Source organism: Gorilla gorilla, chromosome 2 (genome assembly GCF_029281585.2).
Source record: "Gorilla gorilla gorilla isolate KB3781 chromosome 2, NHGRI_mGorGor1-v2.1_pri, whole genome shotgun sequence".
Taxonomy (NCBI): domain Eukaryota; kingdom Metazoa; phylum Chordata; class Mammalia; order Primates; family Hominidae; genus Gorilla; species Gorilla gorilla.
This window is the reverse complement of record NC_086017.1, coordinates 153918581-153934028: the sequence shown is the minus strand read 5'-3', so window position 1 is coordinate 153934028 and position 15448 is coordinate 153918581. Positions and strand designations below refer to the sequence as shown.

General features: G+C 34.4%; 1 protein-coding gene across 3 annotated transcripts in view; it reads right to left on the bottom strand.

Moving 5' to 3' along the window:
• Positions 1–15448, bottom strand: part of TRPC1 (transient receptor potential cation channel subfamily C member 1) — an 83941-nt gene that overhangs the window by 55905 nt on the left and 12588 nt on the right. For 2 of the 3 annotated variants that reach the window (XM_004037788.5, XM_055383155.2), the window contains one exon: positions 3414–3616. In XM_004037788.5, coding sequence (XP_004037836.1) covers positions 3414–3616 — 203 coding nt within the window. Of the gene's footprint in view, positions 1–3413; positions 3617–8466; positions 8569–15448 lie in introns of all 3 variants that reach the window. The other variant, XM_004037789.5, reaches the window with a different exon arrangement.

Genomic DNA, 15448 nt, shown 5'->3' with positions numbered 1-15448 from the left:
AAAATTTCCAGGTAAACCTCTGCAAATAAACATCAGATTGATTCCCAGGAGACTTTCCCAAATTAGAGATCTGTCACTATCTCAAATCCATCAAAGGTTTGTTCTTAAGGTGAGGAAAGAGTGAGGGTGGATGGTTTACAGCCTTAAAGTCTATTTCATATACTGTTTAACAATCCTTAACCTAAAAATAGTTTGTCACCAGGCTGCCTGGGACTTCCAGATGATATTCTCCACAGTAGATATTATATTTGATACTATTTCAACTATATTTAATTACCATTTACATACACACACACAGTCATGCATTGTGTAACAGGGATATATTCTGAGAAATGTGTTGTTAGACAACTTCATCATTTCGCGAACATCATTAACTGAATTTACACAAACCTAGTTGACATAGCCCATTAAATACCTAGGCTATATGGTATAGCCTACTGCTCCTAGGCTACAAAACTGTATAGCATGTTACTGTGCTAAATACTGTAGGTAACTGTAACACAATAGTAAATATTTGCATATCTAAACATAGAAAAGGTACAGTAAAAATACAGCATAAAATATTAAAAAATGGTATACCTGTACAGGGCATTTACCATCAATGAGCTTGCAGAATTGGAAGTTGCCCTGGGTGAGGTAGTGAGTGGGTGGTAAGTGAATGTGAAGGCCTAGAACATTACTGTACTACTACAGGCTTTATAATAACTATACACTTAGGCTACCCTAAATGTATATTTTTAAAGTTTCTTTAATACTAAATTAAACCTAGCTCACAGTAATTTTTTTATTTTGTAAACTTTAAATTTTAACTTTTTTACCATTTTGGAGTAACAGCTTAAAACACAAACACATACAGCTGTACAAAATATTATTTCTTCATATCTTTATTCTATAAGCTTTTTACTATTGTTAATTTTTTTAAATTTTACTTTTAAGTTCTGGGACACATGTGCAGAATGGCAGGTTTGTTACATAGGTATACACGTGCCATGGTGGTTTGTTCTCATTGTTCAACTCCCACTTATGAGTGAGACATGCAGTGTTTGGTTTTTCATTCCTGTGTTAGTTTGCTGAGAATGACGGTTTCCAGTTTCATCCATGTCCCTGCAAAGGACATGAACTCATCCTTTTTTATGGCTGCATAGTATTCCATGGTGTATTCTTGCCACATTTTCTTTATCCAGTCTATCATTGGTGGGCATTTGGGTTGGTTCCTACTCTGTGCTATTGTGAATAGCGCTGCAATAAACATACGTGTGCATGTGTCTTTATAGTAAAATGATTTATAATCCTTTGGGTATATACCCAGTAATGGGATTGTTGGGTCAAATGGTATTTCTGGTTCTAGATCCTTGAGGAATCACCACACTGTCTTCCACAATGGCTGAACTAATTTGCACTCCCACCAACAGTGTAAAAGCATTTCTATTTCTCCACATCCTCTCCAGAATCTGCTGTTTCCTGACTTTTTAATGATCACCATTCTAACTGGCATGAGATGGTATCTCACTGTGGTTTTGATTTGGATTTCTCTAATGACCAGTGATTATGAGCTTTTTCTCATATGTTTGTTGGCCGAATAAATGTCTTCTTTTGACAAGTGTCTGTTCATATGCTTCACCCACTTTTTGATGGGGTTGTTTTTTTCTCGTAAATTTAAGTTCCTTGTAGATTCTGGATATTAGCCCTTTGTCAGATGGATAGATAGCAAAAATTTTCTCCCATTCTGTAGTTTGCCTGTTCACTCTGATGATAGTTTCTTTTGCTGTGCAGAAGCTCTTTAGTTTAATTAGATCCCATTTGTCAATTTTGGCTTTTGCTGCCATTGCTTTTGGTGTTTTAGTCATGAAGTCTTTGCCCATGCCTATGTCCTGAATGGTATTGCCTAGGTTTTCTTCTAGGGTTTTCATGGTTTTAAGTCTTACGTTTAAGTCTTTAATCCATCTTGAGTTAATTTTTGTATAAGGTGTAAGGAAGGGGTCCAGTTTCAGTTTTCTGCATATGGCTAGCCAGTTTTCCCAACATATTTATTAAATAGGGAATCCTTTCCCCACTGCTTGCTTTTGTCAGGTTTGTCAAAGATCAGATGGTTGTAGATGTGTGGCATTATTTCTGAGGCCTCTGTTCTGTTCCATTGGTCTATATATCTGTTTTGGTAACATTACCATGCCGTTTTGGTTACTGTAGCCTTGTAGTATAGTTTGAAGTCAGGTAGCATGATGCCTCCAGCTTTGTTCTTTGTAAAATTTTTTATTAACTTTTTTCTTTTTAGACTATTTTATTAAAAATTAAAACACAAACATACACATTAGTTTAGGCCTAGGATGATCAATATCACTGTCTTCCACCTCCATATCCTGTCCCACTGGAAGGTCTTCAGGGGTAATAACATGCATGGAGCTGTCATCTATGAAAACAATGCCTTCTTTTGGAACATTTCCTGAAGGAACTGCCTGAGGCTGTTTTAGTTAACTATTTTTTATAAGTAGAAGGAATACACACTAACATAATGATAAAAATATAGTAAATATATAAACCAGTAGCAGTCATTATTATCAAGTATTATGTACTGTATAAAATTATATGTGCTCTACTTTTTTTAAATGACTGGCAGCACAGTAGGGTTTGTTTACACCAGCATCACCACAAACGTGAGTAATGCGTTGCACTATGATGTGACCACAGCAATGACATCAGTAGGTGATAAGAATTTTTCAGCTCCATTTTAATCTTACAGGACCGATGTCATATATGTGAACTGTTTTTGAACCAAAATGTCATGTAGCACATGACTGTATGTATAAATGTTTCTGCTGAAAATCAGATTCTCAAATCTAGTCCAGCACCACGTATCTTATACAGCATGCCCACGTGTGATCCTGCTCAACCTGTGACAGGGTATTTTCTTGGTCAATCAATCCTCAGTTGTTCTTAACATTTTTAATTGAAGAAACAGGAAGAGATGATCAATAAGAAAGAGAAAAAGACTTGAACATTGTGTGAGAGGGGAAGATAGAGGCATAAAAGGTCAATATTTAGTTAGACAGAAAATAGTTTTGATTTCTTTATAAATGAGATAGGAGGTGGTATCTCCACTCCTTCCACGATGTGGAACTTCTCTTGGATTAATAAACTCTGCCTCTAAAAAGCAAATAGTGCCCCTGCCAGCAGGAGTATGAGATAACTTCATTCATAATTTGAAGGATTTTTGCAATTATTCAGCATTTGGTGAACACTTCTTAAAAATGCAGAATGCATTATATAAAACAAAGGAGCTACAAGTTTGGCTTTCTTAAGTCACCCCAGCATCACATTTCTTAAAAGCTGCATAGAAAGAATACCAATTTTAAAAACCAACATTGTTGATATATACTATCTCACACATCTATTTATCAAAAGTTTAATGTTCTAACCTGGAATGCCGGAGGCTATCCTTTTTGTTTTTTGCAGAACACAATGTGCATTCACAGCCAACTGCATGGGGCTTGGGTAGAGATACATCCTGTTTTAAGAGCATTGTAAGAATTTCATAGTTGTTACGATGAGCAGCTAAAATGACAGGCGCAACATCCATAGTCGTTGAATACTCAGGATTCTGAATTCGTTCCATTAGTTTCTGAAAAATATTTATATAAATGTCCAAAGTTATTATTTGTGACTTCAAAAAATATATTTATCTGAAGAATGAAATGAAAAAATAGGAAGGCACAAAGAACTTAAGAATTATTTAAGGAATATGTTAAACATTTTGCTTGTACTAAATTTTTCTTTGAAACCTCAAAACTTTAATTAATAAATGCAATGTAATCATAACAGACAAAATCTTCAATAGGTAACATTCATTTAACTAGAGGTCTGTTTTTTCCAACAAAGAAGTGAGAATAGCTAGAGAAATATCTTAGGGAAAAGTGTTTAATTTTCACAAGATTATAGAATCATGCCTGACAAAAATAAAGAAGAATGTTAGAAAAATATATTAGAAAAATAAAAATGCTAAAAAATAGGGAGAATATTAACATGTGAGAAAAACTAAGAATTTCACCTCTATGGCAAACCTTATCACATTGACAGCAATGCAGCTACTTGAAAAGGGCAATAGGAAGCACTCTTCATTTTGTATAATTTTCTACACATTTTCAATCATTACATATACTACTTCCTACTATAAACGCCAAAAAATTAACAATAATGCTAGTATTTAATGAGTTCTGGAACTGTTAGGCACTTTACATTTATCATCTCATTTAATTGCCACAGTAGTCTGCAAAACCAAGCATTATAATCCCCACGAAGAAACTGAGGCTCAGAGAAGTTAATGTGCCTGAGCCACAAACAGGGTGGCTGGGTGCTGATCAGAATCCAGGTTTGTATTACTCTAGAGCTGGAGCTCCTTCCACTACAGGAGTCCATGGGTGTGGTAAGAGCATGAAATGAGGAAAATACCATTAGTAATTAAAGAACCAGGCTTAAATAAAAAGGTTGACTATTTTATAACTATCGTATTTTCTTTCTAATACTTACTTTTTTTTGCAATATTATAAAAGTAGTGTATATACTTATTATAAAATATCTGAAAATGTAGAAAATCAGAAAGAATTTTAAAAATACCCATATTCCTACTACCCAAAGAACATTTTCCAGTACAGTATTTCATTTTAATCCTTTTTCTACTACACCCCCCTTTTAAGGACATCTTTGGCATAAACAGTAGGTATTCTAAGGACCAATGATTAAACAGTGGTCATTAATATCTCCAAGATCAGGGACCCTTTTAATAATCCATAAAGCAGGATCTTTACATAGCCCGGAATTTTCAGAAAAAAATAATTCATGCACAGAATTTTATATGCAATTTAAGGAAGTTCATAGATTCTGTGTTCAAGTATTTTATTTTGCTAATTTACCATAAACATCTTTATGAAAAGAGTGTTTTCCAAATTTAGGATTATCTCATTAACATAAAAGCCCAGCAGCAGAATTATGGGTCTAAAGGCCATGAACAGTTTTTTTTTTTTTGGTGGAGTCTCGCTCTTTTGCGCAGGCTGGAATGCAGTGGCACTATCTCGGCTCACTGAAAGCTCCGCCTCCCGGCCATGAACAGTTTTAAAGCTCTTGAAACATATTGTTAAAGTCCTTTTAATAGTTTATGTTACCAATAATATAAGAAGGTACCCATTTCACACTAAAGTTTTACTCACCCGTCTTAGGCATGATCACTCCCAATTTATAGTGAAAAATACTATCATGAAATTATAATTTAATTTCCTTTGATCACTGGTAAGTTTTAATATTTTCTGATATACTTATCTGATTTTCCTCCTCTTTTATGACTAATTTGTTTATATACTTCTTATTTATTTATTGAGGACTTCAAATTAATGACTTTATTTAAAATTACAGAGAAACCTAAAACTAGCCCTTTTCCATCTTATCATTGCATTACTGGTTATAAAGAAGAAAAAAATATATTTAATCCCTTAAGAGAAAAGTGGTCCTCATGTTTCTTATGAAACATACTTAACTGTATGAAAAACATCACTAGGTATGCATAAGATTAAAGTTCATAATTCCATTGTTCATAATATAATCTGTATACTATTAAATAAAAAACCTAAATTTGAAAGTCAATTGCCAAAAAGACAATCTGGCAAGCCAAGAATACAGAATGAATTCATTGAAATGCTAAAAGAATATTACCATTACTGAAATGCTAAAAGAAACAATATTTTTCTTCTGCTTATAGCCAGTTTATATTCCCTCAGTTATTTAAAATATATAAAAATATTTAATATTGCCTCTCTAGAAGTAGAAGGGCTATCAAGATATGATCTTGGCTGGGCCTGTAATCCCAGCACTTTGGGAGGCCGAGAAGGGTAGAGTCAAGAGTTCCAGACCAGACTGGCCAACATGGTGAAACCCCATCTCTATTAAAAATACAAAATTAGCTGGGCATGGTGGGACGTGCCTGTAATCCCAGTTACTCAGGAGGCTGAAGCAGGAGAATCACTTGAACCTGGGAAGTGGAGGTTGCAGTGACCTGAGATCACGCCATTGCACTGCAGCCTGGACAACAAAACGAGCGAAACTAAGTCTCAAAAAAATAAAATAAAATAAAATAAAATAAAATAAAATAAAATAAAATAAAATAAAAGAAGGTATGATCTTGCTGTCATTGAGTGTATTTAAATAAAGGCTGAATAATCTTTATTTGTTAGAGACAGAGTAGAAAGTGTTCTTTTCTTTTTCTTTTTTGTTTTAGAAGAGTTTTGCTCTGTCGCCCAGGCTGGAGTGCAGTGGCTCGATCTCGGCTCACTGCAACCTCCACCTCCAAGGCTCAAGCAATTCTCCTGCCTCAGCCTCCCAAGTAACTGGGATGACAGGTGCACGGCACCACGCCCGACTAATTTTTCTATTTTTAGTAGAGATGGGGTTTCTCCATATTGGTCAGGCTAGTCTTGAACTCCCAACCTCAGATGTTCCACCCGCCTCGGCCTCCCAAAGGTTATTTTACTAAGTAGGTGAGGGCTGCCAACACTAAGATTTAATCGTTAGTGATAATGGTGATGAATAAAACCAGTCAATGGTTCCAGTACTCAAGCACACTACACCCCACCCTTCCCCCAGGAAAGGAAATGGACTAAAAGGCTAGAAGATGGGACAGGTGTGCCAAAATATAATAATAACTGCAAGATAAGTGGCAGAAAATTGAATGGTATTTTAGATATTTCTGATCCTTTGGATAGGGACTATATTCTTAGCCCTTTGTTCCTTATTCCTGTTGATTTCTTACCACCACTTAAACTAGATGGTACTATCCTCTGGAGAAAGTCACACTTTTGTAATAGTCTGAATGAGTAAGATTTTTCAGTTACTATATAATAAAGTATGCAATTTAGCAGAGCCTCTCACAGTTCTCAAACATGGCAGAGAGTCAACAACCAATTTATAATTCTTTCTTAAAACAGTATTTTTCTTCTGCTTATAGCCAGCCTATAATGCCAGCAGTTATTTAAACTGCTTGTTTCACGGTATCGTCACCAATAATGAATGTTATCATGTTTAAAATTTGATTAAAAAACAATAAAATTAGCATTTATTTAGTAGTGACTATCCTCCTAATTACAAAAGCAATAAAGAAAAATAAAAAGAGTACAAAAAAATCCATAATTTGGTTAGTCAATGAGAGATGATGATTGTTAGGTAACATTTTGTTGCATTTCCACATAGTCCCTTTTCTACGCATATTTTTAACCGTGGTAAGTATTTTAACCATAGTAAGTATTCCACTTACTACGTTATATTTTTCCATGTTCCTAACTATTCTTTTAAAAGTACTGTTTTAATGACTGCATAATATTCCATTGTACATATATGTAATCATTTATATTTCCTATCTTCTATTTTGGAATGTTTAGATTATGTCACATGGGCTTTTAAAAATTACTACAAATAAGATCACAACCAACATTTTTGTCCACATTTCTGACCATTTCCTTGATAAGTTCCCAGAGGAGAAAGCACTAAGTTAAAGCATATGAACATCTTTCTTATGACAGATCCTGCCAAAACACTTTGCAAAATACCTGCCTCACTAGTAGCATGAGACTGTAATACTCCCTTGCTATCAATGATTTTTTTTAAATTTTCAACTTTAATAAGTAAATTTGTTAAGTTTAAAATTAGTATCTTACTGTATTTGATTATCATTAAGATTTAACATTTTGTATTTTCTGCTATTTCTATGTCCTTTTTTTTTCTTTTTAAAATGAATTTATTTAAGAAAAAAATGAGTCATTTTACATAAAACCACTAAGTATATAAGTGAACAGTGTTGCAAAGACTTGTCAAAAATCTCAAAGGTAGATTACCAAAATTGAGAATATGCTTTTCTATGTCCTTTTCTAATATGTTTTTCACCAATTTGTCCAATATTAAGATTACTAATGTATGATATATGCTGCAAATATCTTTTGCCAGTTATTCATCTGCTTTCTAAATTTTGTCTGATGTCTGGATTCCAAAAATTTAACTTTTTTAACAGCAAAAACTGTGCCACTGTGATTTCTGTCCATTGCTTTTATGCACATAAAGTCTTTCTACTCACGATCAGTTAAACATTCACCTACATTTTCTTCCAGTTTGTTGGTTTCATTGTTTACATTTAATTCTTATCTATCTGCAAACTAATCTATATTTTCAACATTACCTGCAGAATATTTCAAATGGTAAATACTGGTCCACAGTGACAAAATTATGGAAATATCAACTAAATTTAAAAAGTTTTCCTGAAAGAAATACTAATTATTCCTGCAAGTGTCCACTGACTTTTAATATTTTACAGAGTGAGAAAAAATATCTATTTTTTGAAAAAACAAAATAAATGTGAGGGAAGGAAAAAATGGCAATGGGGCAAGAGATCTATTTTGGTTTAAAAATCCAAATTAATAAATATTTAAGAGTACTAACTACTATAGTTGGTCTTGATGATCGTTTTGGTCGATGATTAAGTAGTATATCAACAGCTCCCACTACTTCAGAGTCGATTGCCACCAAAAGTGCATCTGCAGACTTCAAAAAAAAAAAAAGTTAAAAATGAAAATGGAAGATAAAAAGGTAAACTACTTTTTACTAATTCATAAATAAAACTTTTTAAAAATTTTAAACTGTATTATATACAGTAATACAAAATTTTTCAAAAATTTTGACTGTACAAATAGTACATTTGCTTGCCTTAGGAGTACGTCTGTGTACCACAATACACACGTTTCTGTCCTGGTTTCAATGCATGAGTTGATAAAGTAATGAATGTTTCATTGAAGGGATTATTAGCGTAACAGTGCTGATCCATGCAGGATTTAAAGTTGAAAATTTTTTTTCAAGATCCTTACTCTTGAACTGTGGACCAAAAGAATCTTAACAATCCAAATCTATAAAAGAAACTGTCAAGAACTATTACTACAGGTAAAGGATTTTTTTCAGTCTAATGAAAATGATTATCATCAATGCAAACAGGAATATGGGGAGAATATCTAAAGGTGAGAGCCTTCTGTTCTCATTTTTAAAACACATGGCTGACTAAAATGCTACAAATTTGACATTTATGAGCAATTTTATCAAGTATAAGCCACAAATAGGTAGGCTACCAAAGTTCATAGAGACTGGAGGGAGAAGTGACTTTATCATTCTACTCCCAGTCTATGGCTCACTGTGAAGATCCGAAAGAGGAAAAAGTAAGGAGACTCTGAGGAAATGGGGACTTTTCAACTCTGTAACAAAGCCTATAGTCCTACTGGCAACTATAACATCAGGTTTTTGGATTTTTAGGGAAAAATATAAAGGAAGAAGGAAAACATGGGGATAAATAATGATTTAATCTAAGAAAATGCCCTGATTATTTTCAATCTGTACATTTTAACTGCTATAATCATTAATAACTATTTAAATCAATGTTCTTGCTCTTGGGAACAAAACTATATCGATCTTTAATATTCTTTGAGCTGAAAAGAGTAAAGTTTATATTCACTTTATCTGGATGTAAAAAATAGAACTAAAAGTGGCAGACTTTACTTGAATATCTAAAAATAGGACTATGCACCTCAAAACAAAGGGTTGGAGTCCTCACTCAACCCTTAGGAATCACCTATGTTTTCCCACAGAAAAACTTCCCACCCAGATGGGAAATTTAACCCATTGCACTATCTCTTAAAACTTTCAGGGTTCATTGAGCTGTGGCCTATGCTTTAAAGTCCTAGCATTATTATTCTGCTTTGCAAACATTTCTCTTCAGATTTTAGCATATTTAATCAGTTGAAGGAAATGAACAAAAAGAATGCTATATCAATTACTAATAAATATTTCATTTATGATTTTTAATTTTTTTTTTTTTTTTGAGACAGAGTCTTGCTCTGTCGCCCAGGCTGGAGTGCAGTGGCACAATCTTGGCTCACTGCAACCTCCGCCTCCCAGGTTCAAGGGATTCTCCTGCCTCAGCCTCCCGAGTAGCTGGGACTACAGGTGCATGCCACCATACCCGGCTAATTTTTGTATTTTTAGTAGAGACAGGGTTTCACCCTGTTGGCTGGGCTGGTCTCTAACTCCCAACCTCAAGAGATCCACCCACCTCGGCCTCTCAAAGTGCTGGGATTACAGGCGTGAGCCACTGCACCCGGCCTGTGATTTTTAATTTTAACCAATAAAGCTAACTATAGTAATGTCATTACTTTCAAAGTCAAACACCAGGGAACTTCAACAATCTGAAAAATAGCCATGGATTTAAAAACAGCAACATACTGAGCTGTCACAAAGAAACTCCATGGGTATTATTTCCCAAAAGAAACAGACCCAAGCATTCTGATTTAGAATTGTCCATAAATGATGAATATCTGGCTTTCCCAAGTATCCTTCAGATCTTTACTGAATAAAAGAATAGCAAGATTAAAACCAACAGCGTAGAGGGAAAGGAAGAAAGAATTACTAAAAGTTGACTACTGAAAAGATTAAATACCAGTACAGCAAAATCACTATCAATGCACAACAGCCTAAAGCCACTTAATGTAAGGACAAACATGTTAATAGTTTCAGACCATATGAAGCAAAGTAAAATAATTACATTCTCACTTATTACAATTAAGGATGGTAAAGTTAAATTATATTCAGATACATTACTTAGTAAGGAATAAAGATTTACATTAAATCTTTCAATGCTTAAAAGGATAAGCTTCAGCTATAAAAATATTCATTTACATTAAAATGTGTTGTAAATAAGGAGTTACCATTTACTTATTCTGCACAAATGGTATGTTATTTGATAAATCAATGGCAGTTATGAGGGAAATAAATGTTTTAAATTATTTTAAAAATACATAGTTATACAAAAAATCCTCACTAGTTTTGCTTTCCAATTTCTCAGATATTTGATGATTCTTTATTAAAAGCTCTTCAATACATATACTTATTACCTATTTATGAGATCATTATCTTCCTTCCTACCTTAGAATTTATCTTTTCAACAATTCCCATACTCTTTCCTTTAAGCTCAGAGTAAAAAAGTTACTTATTTCCTTTCCAAAGCTACATTTTCCACCTTAGTATTCTATTTGATGCTCTCCAATCTTTAGAACCTTGGTCCTTCATTTGCAGAAATACCAGTCTAATCTCCCACCTCCCAGAACTTTAAATCCTTCGTCACTCTTTGCTAACTTGCTTACTAGCTCTTCGCTAACTTGACTTAATTCCATCTTTCTCTTACCACTCAAGTTTTCTTCTTCCTTTCACTGTGTCAAACTTTGCAAATCAAAGTGTATCATTTCTCCAATTCTACTGATGCCAGTTTCCAAATCCAATTACTTTTTCTACCTTCTAATTTTTCTTAATTTCTAAGCCAACATGTTAAAAACTATTCTTTTGGCTTTCACAATGTTGCATTATCCTAACTGCCTCTGATATCTTCAACAATTCATTTGGTCTTTAATGAAACTCTTTCCATGTAATGCTCTTTATTAAATGTAGATGTTTCCTTAAGAATGAATCTGCACCAGCCCTTTGCTCTTCTCCATGATTTCACCTACTCTCACAATGGTGATGGGCATTCCCATGGCCCTGACAGCTTACTGTATCTCTTTAGCCTGATCTCTCCCTAGAAATATAATGTTCATCTGTGTTTGTCTGATGAGGACTGCCTGATAGCTGCCAAATCAACAAGGATAAAACCAGAATTCACATTCCCTTGCCCCAAGCTTTACTTAGCTTCTGAACTTAATGTTTTCCTTTCTTCCTTCTCCTAGTCACCCACGTTTAAGATTTCCAAATCATCCTGGACTCCTTTTCAATTTCCCACTCCAAATCAAAATATTCACTAAGATTTGTCAATTCCTCACAGCGGTCTCCAACCTTTTTGGCACCAGGGACTGGTTTCATAGAGCAGGTAGGGAGATAGTTTCAGATGAAACTGTTCCACCTCAGATCATCAGGCATTGGTTAGATTCTCATAAGGAGCATGCAACCTAGATCCCTTGCATGTGCAGTTCACAATAGGGTTCGTACTCCTATGAGGATCTAATACCATCGCTGACCTGACAGGAGGCAGAGCTCAGGCAGTAATGATCGCTCACCTGCTGCTTACCTCCTGCTGTGCAGCCCAGTTCCTAACAGACCATGGAACCATATAGGCCATGGAACCATATCTGCCTTTTTCCCCCTCTTCTCATAGCCACTGTTTTTCTTACAGCACTGTTCCAGTTCAAGCCTTAACCTCTTCATATGTAGATTACTACAAAAACTATTGACATAGGCTATAGCCTTTCCCACTTTCCATTTCCCAATCTATACTAAATTCAGCCACTAGATTCATCTTTCTAAAATACCACTGGACACATCACATCCTTTCTCGAAAATCATGTAATGATATCCCCTAACTATTATATAAAACCCAAATTCCTTATTCTGGCATTCAAGGCCCTTTGTATCCATTTTGTTTTAATTATTTTTCCTAATTCCTACTACTCCCCAACCCAACTGTTTTGTTCAAAAATGCTAAATCAATTCAATGTCTCAAAAATATACATTGCACATGGCTCTGTTTATATCCTTCTCCACATCTCCTGTTTCCTACCTGTCTTTACATGTTTGAGAGTAGATTAGCATAATACGTAAGACCATGGATTCTGGAGCCAGAACCTAAGTTCAAATTCCAGGTCTGCCATTTACAGAATGACTTTGGGCAAGTTACTTAACCCTTTTTACCTCAGTTTCCTCCTCTATAAAATGGGGACAATAATAATATCTAGGCTGGGCACAGTGGCTCACACCTGTAATCTCAGCACTTTGGGAGGCCAAGGCAGGTGGATCACCTGAGGTCAGGAGTTCGAGACCAGCCTGACCAACATGGAGAAACCCCATCTCTACTAAAAATACAAAATTAGCCGGGCGTGATGGTGCATGCCTATAATAATCCCAGCTACTTGGGAGGCTGAGGCAGGAGAATCGCTTGAACCCAGGAGGCAGAGGTTGCAGTGAGCCGAGATCACGCCATTGCACTCCAGCCTGGGCAACAAGAGCGAAACTCCATCTCAAAAAAGAATAATAATAAAATAATATCTAACTCATCCCTGAATTTAATTTGAAGATTAAATTCAAATCCCTATGTTGTGAGGATTAAGTAAGTGAACACATTTAAGGTTCCTGGCAGAGAGTAGTTATTATATAAATGTTAGCAATTATTAATATTTCAAGGCTGAGTCAACTGACACTTTTCCAATGAAATCTTTCTTGATAGCCCCAACCTATTCTATATTTCTAAATAATGTATATCAAACCACAAAAGTTTAAACATAAAACAGGGTTTCTCAATAGCAGCACTACTGAAATTTTGGGCCAAATAATTTTTTGTTGTGGGGACTGTCTTGGGTATTGTAGGAGCCTCTACCCACTAGATAACAGTAGTAAACTGCCCTCCAATTGTGAAACCAAAGTATCTTCAGACATTACCAAATGTCCCCTTATGGTGACAAAATCATTTGGTTGAGAACCACTGATATAGCACAAGATACATGAAAGCTCTTATAAATGTAAAGCAATATAAAATGGTCAAGTATTATTACCACTCAACACTTACCAAATATACCTTTGTATTAATTTACTTGTAATTCATACATACTGTAATTGTCCAATTTGTCTTAAAGATCCTATCACGCAGAACCCATGTTTTACTTATTCATTTCCACAATCATACCCAACCAAAGGCCCTGGACATTTGTGGACTGATAAAATAAGACACAGGTAACCTGGACAGAACACAGTGAACTAGAAAGAGCATGAGATTTGCAATCAGAAGATTATATTTAAATCTTAGTCTTGTCCTTACTAATTTTAGAACTTTGGGAAATTCATTAAAGTCTATGAGCCTCAGTTTTCTAATCTATAAAATGTAACATCTATATAGGTTGACTGTGATGTCTGAATGTGATCAAGTATATGAAAGCACCATGTATACTGCAAAACTATTACATGTATATAACCATGTGTAAAAAGACAAAATTATAATACCATAGTAATTCTTTTATCCAGAATCAGCGTATGAATTTTTTTCTACCCTTATTTTCTAGGTAACTGAAGCTTATGCCTTTAAGTGTTTAATTTTAAAATTTAAACTATTTTGATGGAAGTCTTCTGCTTTTGTGTCTTATAAACACACAAACGCACATACACAAACACACATATATACAGTCTTTCTTCTAAAACAATAGGTACTGAATATAATTTAACCCTTACTGACTCTGCGCCATTGTTATAAGCCTTAATTATCATCCTAACATACAGCTCCCTCAGAGAATATCACATGTGTAATGCTATTGACCTCTGTTAAACAGTGTCGGAGGTACCACTCCTCATTTTATTCCACTGCAGCTCTCACGCCCCTTCCATTGTCCCTCAGATTCTCTACGGATTAGAAATTAATTATGTTAAAATGGAAACTAAAATGAGAAAAAATAGACCCTGATGGAGGACTCCTATAACTAAAGTTCATAAATTTAATTTGTAAACTTCATGGCAGCAAACCACTGGCTGCTTAGAGGTATTTTTTACTTACTTTCTGCTTCTCAATTGTGGTCTGGATAGCTGAAGTTGCTGGGTAAGCAATTCTTTTTTTTTTACTCCAAACATATACATGGAGACAGTACCACATGTTGTTTTATACATACATACATACATACATATATATATATAAAATAGCAATGTACATAGAATTACCCTACTTATATTCAGAAAATCTGCTGCGAATGTCTCCTGATGTCACTCAAAAAAAAGTGCCTCATTAAGAAAAAAAAAAAAAGAGGTAGAATTAATGTGCCAAGTCCCATCATAAGCAAACCAAAAAGGAAAGGAAAATATTATCAAATTCCCTTCAGAATCTCTAGACTGAATTCATTCAAGACTTACACACATGCCTGTTTTTCTACCCAAACTGATATGAAGTAGGAAGGTCTACCTTTTATAGATGGATAAAAATCATTCATCTTTAGATAAAAACAAACATTAAGTTTCAAACAAAAAAATAAAATTTAATAAAACTTAGAGGAAAACCAAAGTCAAACTGAAAACTGTTTTGAGGCAGGAACATTTTGTTGATGTGTCTGTAACTAATATGGGCCAGAAAAAAAACTATTCCTCTGACACTTCCAGAGTATTTGTACTATTTTAGATATATAATATAAATAGTGTTAACATGGGTAATGAAAACAAAGTCATCTTTAATAAGTCATGTGGGGAAAATGACATTTGGGAGGAAAAAGATAAATCAATTCAAAATATTATACTTTTCAAAAAGTTTTTTTTGGTTTGTTTTTAAAACTTTTAGTGCCTCAAAACCAAATAAAAGATGAGACAGAAGGAGAGTAAGAGAGATAAAGAAAGAAAAAGAAAGGAAGAAGAGGAGGAAAAAGAAGAAAGA